The 9,642-nt window shown below is 40.2% G+C and overlaps 1 protein-coding gene across 1 annotated transcript; it reads left to right on the top strand.

Moving 5' to 3' along the window:
- Positions 1 to 1,590: 1,590 nt before the first annotated feature.
- LOC133400580 (chondroitin sulfate N-acetylgalactosaminyltransferase 1-like) lies at positions 1,591 to 8,504 on the top strand. The gene is made up of 9 exons (XM_061673391.1): positions 1,591 to 1,953; positions 3,073 to 3,173; positions 3,940 to 4,118; positions 5,714 to 5,930; positions 6,031 to 6,132; positions 6,481 to 6,662; positions 6,931 to 7,025; positions 7,095 to 7,176; positions 7,707 to 8,504. The coding sequence occupies exons 1-9, from the start codon at positions 1,591 to 1,593 to the stop codon at positions 7,979 to 7,981; spliced, it is 1,596 nt and encodes a 531-aa protein (XP_061529375.1). The 3' UTR covers positions 7,982 to 8,504.
- Positions 8,505 to 9,642: the final 1,138 nt, after the last annotated feature.

Genomic DNA, 9,642 nt, shown 5'->3' with positions numbered 1-9,642 from the left:
GGAAACATAGGCAGCTCTTTCATGGAATCAGCCTCTACCTGTGCAATAAAGACTCAACTGTGCTGCAAATAAACTGATGATGGGAACACACACACACACACACGCACGCGCGCACACACACACACACGCACACACACATACACAGAGACAAGCTTGTTTCTGTCACTACAGCTTTGTGGGATTCGGAGAAGGTGAATTTAGCAGTCTAAGTGTGCAGAAAAAGCGTGATCAGGTTTCCTATTGCTTTTCCCTTTGTCATGTTCTATGATAGTGTTGTATAAAAATGACACGTAAACAAAACCTGGTGGAGAGATTTTGGCCATTTTGCAGTGTGTAAAATGTAATGTAATTGATTTAAGTTTGTACATCAAAATGAATGAATGATGAATTTTCCATCAGGCAAAACACATTTATTTTATTTGTAATGGGATTCAAATTAATCAGTAAAGCATTTTAGAATACCACACGTATCAAAGAAAACTTAGCAATAAAGACAATAATGGGATAGTCCATCGTTCAAGCCATAAATCATGGTTTCTCTCAAATTGCCAATGTTTCACAAATCCTCCCAGGGAATGAAAACTTATGAACACAACTGTAAATAAATAAATAATGTTAGAATTTAAAAAAAAAAAGGTTTTAAATTGTATCATTATTGCACAAAAACTGATAAGAGAGTCATTTAATGTGACGTATCCAGCCAAAGTGAGCATTTTAATGATATAACGAAGTTTTAAATTTACATTTGTCTTTTGAATTAAAATGTATCATTATGATTGCGCTTGTTCATTTTTTTTCATTTATAAGAACCTTATACGAACCACGAGGTCAAGAAAATTCAAAAGAAAATATATACACAACACATTTAATTCAATGAGAGAATAACATAAAATATTTTCTACAAATCAACAATTTGAGCATTTAGAGCATCTGCCTCACAGTTCTGAGGACCGGGGTTCAATCCCCGGCCCCGCCTGTGTGGAGTTTGCATGTTCCCGTGACGCCGTTGGTTTTCTCCGGACACTCCGGTTTCCTCCCACATCCCAAAAAACAGGTTAATTGAAGACTCTAAATTGCCCGTAGGTGTGAATGTGAGTGCAAATGGTTGTTTATGTGTTCAAGTTCAGGGTGTACCCCGCCTCCTGCCCGATGATGGCTGGGATAGGCTCCAGCACTCTCGGGACTCTTGTGAGGATCAGAAAATTGATGGCTCAGAAAATGGATGGATGGATGAAAAATAGTTCAAATTTTAAAAAAGCAAAAAAAAAAACAAAAAAAAACGGAACTTTGAGATAAGCAAAAAGTTACAGAATGAAAAAAACCCAAAGACAAATACTTTCATTCATATTGAATCGTCATTTATAAAGTTTTAAATGGTATTTTCTTGTGATTTTAGGAGCTTCAGTCAACTGGACAGAATAATGCTGAAAAGGCGATACTGCGTGAAGATGCTGCCTTACTAAAATGACAAAATGAAATGAGTCTTACCCAAAAATTAACTCCTGAAGTTACAGTATGCATCAATTCTTAATTAGTTATTGCATATTCTCGTGACATTAGTCCAGTCATCTTGACAAGTGAAGGACAGCCATGTTTAAAAGATGGTTGCTGGCCCTGCTGTCCCGGGTGGGCTCGGTGTTCGCGGGCCTCTGTTGCTGCGCGGCTCTGCTCTACCTGCTGGCCTGCAGACCCGCGTCCAGAAGCGCCCAGCGAGACCCACTGTGGTCGTCGGGCACCACCAGCAAGGAAGGCTACATGGCGCTGCTCCAGGAGAGGGAGGACTCCCACAAGCATTACATTGACAGCCTGGGCAAGCAGATCGCGCAGCTCCAGGAGGCTCTCCAGGAGAGGACGCTGCAGCTGCAGGAGTCGCTGGACAAAGCCAAAACCAAAGGGATTCTGCCTCTGGGCCTGGAGAGTCTGCACAAAAACCCCACGCAGTCTGACCTAAAGGTAAGAACGCTGAGATGACGTCGTAGGTCAAGGGTGTCCAAACTACGGCCCGGGGGAAATCGAGGCAACAGGACTCTTCTCTTTTGTTGAGTTTGTTTTCCGAAAACGATAAAAAATGACTTATGCCAGTGATTTTTTTTCAAAATGTGGTACTCGTACCGCTAGTGTTATGCGTGTTGACTGTAGTGGTACGTAAAAGAATCACTGCCTAAGTACAGTTCAGTTGTATTTAACTTTATACTACTAAGTGTGGTAATAGTGCAACTAGTGGTACGCATGTTAACTGCAGTGGTACACAGACAAATCACTGCCCAAGTACAGTTGTATTCAACTTGTATTTAACATGTGTATTTACTTTTAAGAACTGTTTGTTTTAAAACGTTTATTTAGGAAAATTTTTCTGTAATATATTAATTCAATTATTCAAGTAGTATTTTTTTTTCTATATTTAAGTGGCTTGTTAGTCTTCAAACTGTGCATGATGTTATAGTGGCTTGCAATAATGAGAAAACCTTTATCTCGTTTTTCATTAACACTCAGGCCTACTACGCTACTGTATTTTAATGTTGGTCATGAGGGTGTTACACGGAGATTAAAAATTTTTTGAAAAAAACAAACAAACAACTAAAACAGCAACAACATTTCTTTTCCTAATGCCTCAGCAAATAAAAATTATTTTGTTAGGGAAGAAAAAATGGTTTGTCCACTTTCTGCTCCATGTCAAGGTCAGATTTGAAAACACATCACTTAAATAATCCTCAAGTAAACGTTGTTTAAAGACTGGCACTGAATACAGGTTGCTCTTGTTTTGGTTTTGAATGTGGAGATGGGTTTCAGCTCCTGCTCAGTGGAGCGGATCTAGTGGGATACCGACGCCCACCCCAAAATCCTAAAAAAGACTATTTGCCCTATCATCTTGAACAGAAAGCTGTAATGCAGGATTTCCCCCAATAAAATAACAATATATAAACATTATATGATTAAAAATCGAAGAATGTCAAAATGGCATTTGCATCCTTCAATTTGTCCGTATGCAGCTCTCTGAGGGAAATGTTTGAACACCCATGACCTACACCATCATGTGACATCATGAATGGATGAATGAACACGTTTTTCCAGGAGTTCTTCCGCTCACAGCTGAACCATGCAGAGGTCAATGCGGGCGTGACACTACCCAACGAATACGTCTTGATCCCGTTTGACACTTTTACACTGCGGAGGTAAGCGAGACCACCTACTGGCCTGGCACGCATATTAAATTTTTTTTTTTTTTTTTTAAGGTACCACTACTAGATCATTGTTGAGTGAAGAGGGGAAGCCCCCTTTTGCACAATAGCACTTTAAAACAGCAATCAATGTCTCCATCAATTTCCACTTTATTTTGGAGTCAGCCAGCCTACCCCAAACGTCTCCAGCTGACGCTGCTCATCTTTTAACTGGAACACATAAGTGGGAGTACATAACTTTGATTCTCACCTCCCTCCACGGGCTCCTTGTGCACTTCAGAGTTCATTTTAAGATTATTTTATTTGTTTTTTAATTTTTAAATGCTCTCGCCGCGCCTTACCTCCCTGAGCTGATCCATCCCTACACGCCTGCCCAATGCTTTAGGTCAGCTGAACAGCTGCTTCTGGAGGTACTGCGGTCAATGGGGATAGGGCTTTTTCTGTTACTGATCCTACGCTTTGGAATGACCTCCCTCGTTAGACAAGCACCTTCATTGTCCATTTTTAAAACCCCTTTTTATTCTTCGACTTTCAATTCAGCATGAGGCTCTGCCCTTTGTGGTTGACTTGTTTATTTTTAATTGTTTTGTTTAATTGTTTTACAGTGTGTTTGATTTAATATATTTTTTTATCTGTGCACACAATTTTGTTTTACTTGTGATTGTTTTTAATATGCTCTATAAATAAAGTTGAAGTTGGAGTCTTGTATTACTAATAGTTGCTGATTATCAGTGTATGGTAAGTGGGTGTGTCCCCTCAGGGTGTACCAGGTGGAGACGGGCCTGAGCAAGCACCCTGAGGAGAGGCCTGTGAGGAAGGACCGCAGGGATGAGCTGATAGGCAGTGTGGAGACAGCACTACATGTTCTAAATGGACCTCAGCAACACCTGGACACCAGCAGGAGGAAACACACCTTTTCTCCGTCAGACTTCATTGAGGGTGATGCAAACTTGTATGTAGTCAAAATCAATTATGGTCTTGCCTTGGTAGGCGACAATACTCTCTTGTTTAAAAAGATGGTAGTTTCTGAAAAGCACTCCATTGTCGTGGGGGTATGTTCCATAGGTGAAAATCCACGTTATAGAGTGATCATATTTTAAAAAAAAACATTTTTTTTTCTTAGTTTAAGACATTTAAACTTATTAAAATTAACTTTTTAAAGTATTCTTAAGCGCCTGTTCTCAGTCTCTCTCTCACCCAGTTCTCTAAATAAGAGGCACAGCGTGCTTGCTTCAAACTATTTGTCCCTCCCAGTTGAGGCTTACAGTAAAACTGCAAGTTAAAACAAAATACAGTTAAACATTGTACATCTAAACATAAAAATGTTCAACCAAAGCATATAATTTCCTCTAAACAAAGTCTGATAGCTTAGCTGTTGCTAACATATAATGCAGAACGCCATAGGTGGCATAACAGAAATTAGCATTGAATTTATGGTAATTATAACAACAACTGTTACTTTAAGGCAACCAACGCAACAACAAACTTTTCTGGGTGTGAAGCGAAATCCAGTTGGCTGCTGCCACACTTTACCATTACAGTTTATAGAGTGTATATATACCGTATAATATGTTTTACAATAATACTTAACTCTAATAATTACATATATATATATATATATATATATACAACCGCAATTCCAATGAAGTTGGGACGTTGTGTTAAACATAAATAAAAACGGAGCACAATGATTTGCAAATCATGTTCAACCTATATTTAATTGAATACACTACAAAGACAAGATATTTAATGTTCAAATTGATCAACTTTATTGTTTTTCGCAAATAATCATTAACTTAGAATTTTATGGCTGCAACACGTTCCAAAAAAGCTGGAACAGGGTCATGTTTACCACTGTGTTACATCACCTTTTCTTTTAACAACATTCGATAAAGGTTTGGGAACTGAGGACACTAATTACTAATGACTATTTGTTTCCCATTCTTGTTTGATGTACAGCTTCAGCTGTTCAAATCCCGGGCTTCCTAATGCGCCACACATTTTCAATGGGAGACAGGTCTGGACTGTTGGCAGGCCAGTTTAGTACCCGCACTCTTTTACTACGAAGCCACGCTATTGTAACACGTGCAGAATGTGGTTTGGCATTGTCTTGCTGAAATAAATAGGGGCGTCCATCAAAAAGATGTTGCTCGGATGGCAGCATATGTTTTTCCAAAACCTGTAAGTCCCTTTTAGCATTAATGGTGCCTGCACAGATGTGCAAGTTACTCATTCCATTGGCACTAACACAGCCCCATACCATCACAGATGCTGGCTTTTGAACTTTGCGTCCATATCAGTTTGAACATTAAATATCTTGTCTGTAGTGTATTCAATTCAATATAGGTTGAACATGATTAGCAAATCATTGTATTCTGTTTTTATTTAACACAACGTCCCAACTTCATTGGAATCGGGGTTGTGTGTAGAAGAAGAAGAAGAATCATCTTATATATATATATATATATATATATATATATATGGGACCGGTCAATTTATATATATACACACGTTGTGTTACATTGTGTTCACAGGGCTGACCCGCACCGAGCGAGATAGGGGCACCGTGTACGAGTTGATATTCAAAGGTGACGGGCCGCGGGACTACGCCAAGATGGTGCTCTTCAGGCCTTTCGGCCCCGTGGTGAAGGTGAAGAGCGAGCGGGTGGACACGCGCAGCATGCTTGTCAACATCATCGTACCGCTTTCCAAGAGGGCAGACACCTTCCGTCAATTTGTCCGCAACTTCAGGTACCACCTGGAAAAGAAATCAAATCACGACATCATGGATCTCAGTGTTGTTGATGGTGATTTAATAGTTTCTTGTGTGTGCTTGTGATGTCTGGCGCAGAGAAGTGTGCATCCAGCAGGACGGCAGGGTCCATCTCACTGTTATCTACTTTGGACGTGAGCAGATTGATCAGGTGAAAGCCGCATTGGATCAGACAACCAGGTAGGTAACATGTCTTCAGTTAGTTCCGTTTACCGACCTACCTACCTACCGTATGTACCTAAGTTTCTTGGATCTTTTTGAAAGTACTACCCCCAACTTTCTAGACTATTTTGTGTATCAGAATATTATCGTATGATTATCAGTATGTGTATACACCACTTACATTTAGACAATAGCATGTTTTGTATATCCTTTAAATTGCTGTCACGCCCTTTTAAATTGCCCCTTAGGAACAAATCAAGTGATGCAAGTGGAATTGAAGAGTGGTTTAAACAAACAACGACCCTCCAAATGTTCCTTGCTCTGGGCTTCAGCTCCTGACGATCAAACTTCTTCTTCGTCCACCAGGGAGACTCGCTTCAGGAGCTTCACGCTGATCCAGCTCAATGAGGAGTTCTCCCGTGGGCGGGGCTTAGAAGTGGGCGCCAGGGCCTGGAGGCGAAGTCACAACGTCCTGATGTTTTTCTGCGACGTCGACATCCACTTCACGGCAGACTTCTTGACTTCCTGTCGCCTCAATGCGGAGCCTGGTGGGTCTTCGTTTAGCTTCCTCTTTGTCATTGCCTGATGCAACCTGCTCATTGAATGTTAAAAAAAAAAAACTATTTTAGACTTTTTAGGGGGTTACCGAGGGGGAATTTTTTCTAATGTATAATATGTGCTATTAGAGAACGGAGCGGGCTGCATGCCACAGTTTTCCACCCTGTGTTACATGCAGTCAAATTATGAATAAACGCAATTATCTCCTATAACTTCACCATGACAACATGTTAATAAGCGACCTTTGTTTCCGACCAGGTAAAAAGGTGTATTACCCAATCCTCTTCAGCCAGTACAATCCATCTATCATCTACAGTAATTACACTCATCAACCATCTATGCAGCAACAACTGGTGAGTAAAAAGAGCAAGAAGAAGAAGAGGATAAATGGACCAATGGACTAAAGTGTTTTTTTGTCTTAGGTGATAAGACGCAACACAGGCTTCTGGAGAGATTTTGGTTTTGGGATGACATGCCAGTACCGGTCAGACTTCCTCAACATCGGTAATGACTAATCGGCATGATGAAGAAATGCTACATTGCACATTTATTTACTTAAGTACAATGGGAAAGAAGAGAGAAAGTTCAATGCTGATATGTTGATGAACAGAAAACTACCGTATTTCCTCATACACTGCATTAGCCCAAGATATGTATTAGATTATCTTTCTCTATAGCCTCAAAGTCATCTGGGATAGGCTGCAGCTCAATTTTGTTTTAGAAAATGGATGAATGGATGACAGGAGTGTTCAAATATGATTGGTTTTATAATGGGAAGTTTTAATAATTGGGGCGTAGCATTTATGAGAGCAGAGGTCACTATTTGAAGAAGTCCTTGTTTCTCTCCCTTGACGTCATTATTGATGTCATAACATATTGCTGGTGACATTTTGAACCATATTATGAAACGACTGCAGAATATTGATGGGTGCAATAAATGAGAAATAAAAGGAAGTAGCATTAAAGAGGACGTCTATTCACAACTGTGGTGTTTGGGAGGTTTCCTGTTCACCATTTGTGCACATCCCTCGCAGGTGGTTTTGACCGCAGCATTAAAGGCTGGGGGCTGGAGGACGTGCACCTGTATAGGAAGTACCTGCACAGCAAGCTGATGGTGGTGCGAGCTCCGTCGCGCGGCCTCTTCCACTTGTGGCACGAGAAGACGTGCGCCGACGAGCTGCCGCCGGACAAGTACCAGATGTGCATGCGGACCAAGGCCATGAGCGAGGCCTCGCACGGGCAGCTGGGGGAGTTGCTCTTTAAAGCGGACATCCAGGCGCACCTCGACAGGAGCAGAAGAAGTTCATGACGTGTTGTGGCGATGGAGGCTAACAGACACTGACTGCATAATTGTGTACTGACAATAAAGGAGAGTTATTGAAAGCATTTTAACTCGTGGAGGCAGCAGTTGACTGTGTGTATGTGGCACATGGACATGTGACAAATACCACCCACTGCAACTGCACTGCAGACATTGTGCTGCTCCTTCTGGTTTGTGGACTTTGGCCACCTAGGGGCAGTATAATACAAACATACAGCTACATGGAGCCAGTTGCAGTAGCATTGGCCATGTTTTGGAGAGGATAAAGAATATATCCCTCTGAGTATTGTTATATTTTCCGTCAACATGTGTTGCTCCACTGTTTGTGTTCAACAAGCGCTGAAAGGGTTATGACAACGCAACACTGATGCTATTCATTAGCCCATCTGGCGTTTTGCTTTGCTTGTTAGCATTAAGCTAAATGAACATGGTAGCTGAAGCTATTTAACGTTTAGCGTTTTAAATATACACTGTGTAATTCTCTTTGTTTTATGATTCGTTTGACAGTACACTTCAACTGGGAGTGGCATTAAACATCTTAAAGCCTATTTTATGAACAGTTGTTCGCTCTGCTAAACTGCTGCTTGCTGTGAAGTGAGTCGACTTGAGTTCATTGCCACCATACAGAGCTTGTATCTCAAAATTTTGCTTGCAAGTCAAAGCAAATAATCGGCTGAATGACAGCTCATATCTTGGAAAACCCGTAAATTGGGTCACTCGTATCCAGTGTTGAAGAGTAACTAATTACATGCAACTGGATTATGTAATTTAATTACAAAATGTATGTAATTGTAATCCATTACATTGCTGTGAAAAAATGTGTTGTAAAATTACGGTTGCTTTCGGAAATTTCCACGATTACCATTTTAGTTACATTAGAAAAATAGTTTCAAAATCTTAGATTTTATTTTCATCTCACTTCCTTCTTCTAAAGCCGATGCTTCTGATTCTCTCTCTGGTCATGCGTCATTCTGCTGTAGTGGCAAACATGACATATTTTTCCAAATATGACCTTGAAGAGCCACAATCTATTAGTTTGTCTGAGATTTTGGAAAGGTTAGACTCTTAGTTACACTTTTGAACACAAAAGAACATTCGCTTTTTAAGTTTCATCTTTATAATTTTGGACTTTTTAAAAAAAATTAAATATTCACTGATCTGGGTTGTGATATGAAGCAATATTGTCTAAATTGTGCACATTTGTCCTTAGGTCAACAAGGTATGGTTGTTTTCCACATGTTGCACACACATAATGCAACAACATTTTTATTTTTTTTAATTATGTATCAACATTTCGACTGACAACTTAGCTCCTAGGATCATTGGGACACACAAACCCCTCCACCACGATAAGGTGTCGGCTCAAGGAGGGGCTGACACTATCAATTACACTTATATGGATAATTTAGTCTTCAATTAACATATAGTCTATAGTCTCTCTCTCTCTCTCTCTCTCTCTCTCTATATATCTATATATATATATATATAGAGAGAGAGAGACTGGAGTGTCTTTGAAAATTCAGCTGGCAGCCCAGATGAATATACGGACACTGTCACATCCTATATCAGTTTCTGTGAAGAGGTGTGTGTACCAACAAAGTCATTTTACACATTCAATAACAACAAGCCGTGGTTCACTGCCAAACTTA

Source organism: Phycodurus eques, chromosome 3 (genome assembly GCF_024500275.1).
Source record: "Phycodurus eques isolate BA_2022a chromosome 3, UOR_Pequ_1.1, whole genome shotgun sequence".
Lineage (NCBI taxonomy): Eukaryota > Metazoa > Chordata > Actinopteri > Syngnathiformes > Syngnathidae > Phycodurus > Phycodurus eques.
The sequence above is the reverse complement of the archived record's forward strand: the minus strand, read 5'-3'. Positions and strand labels throughout refer to the sequence as shown.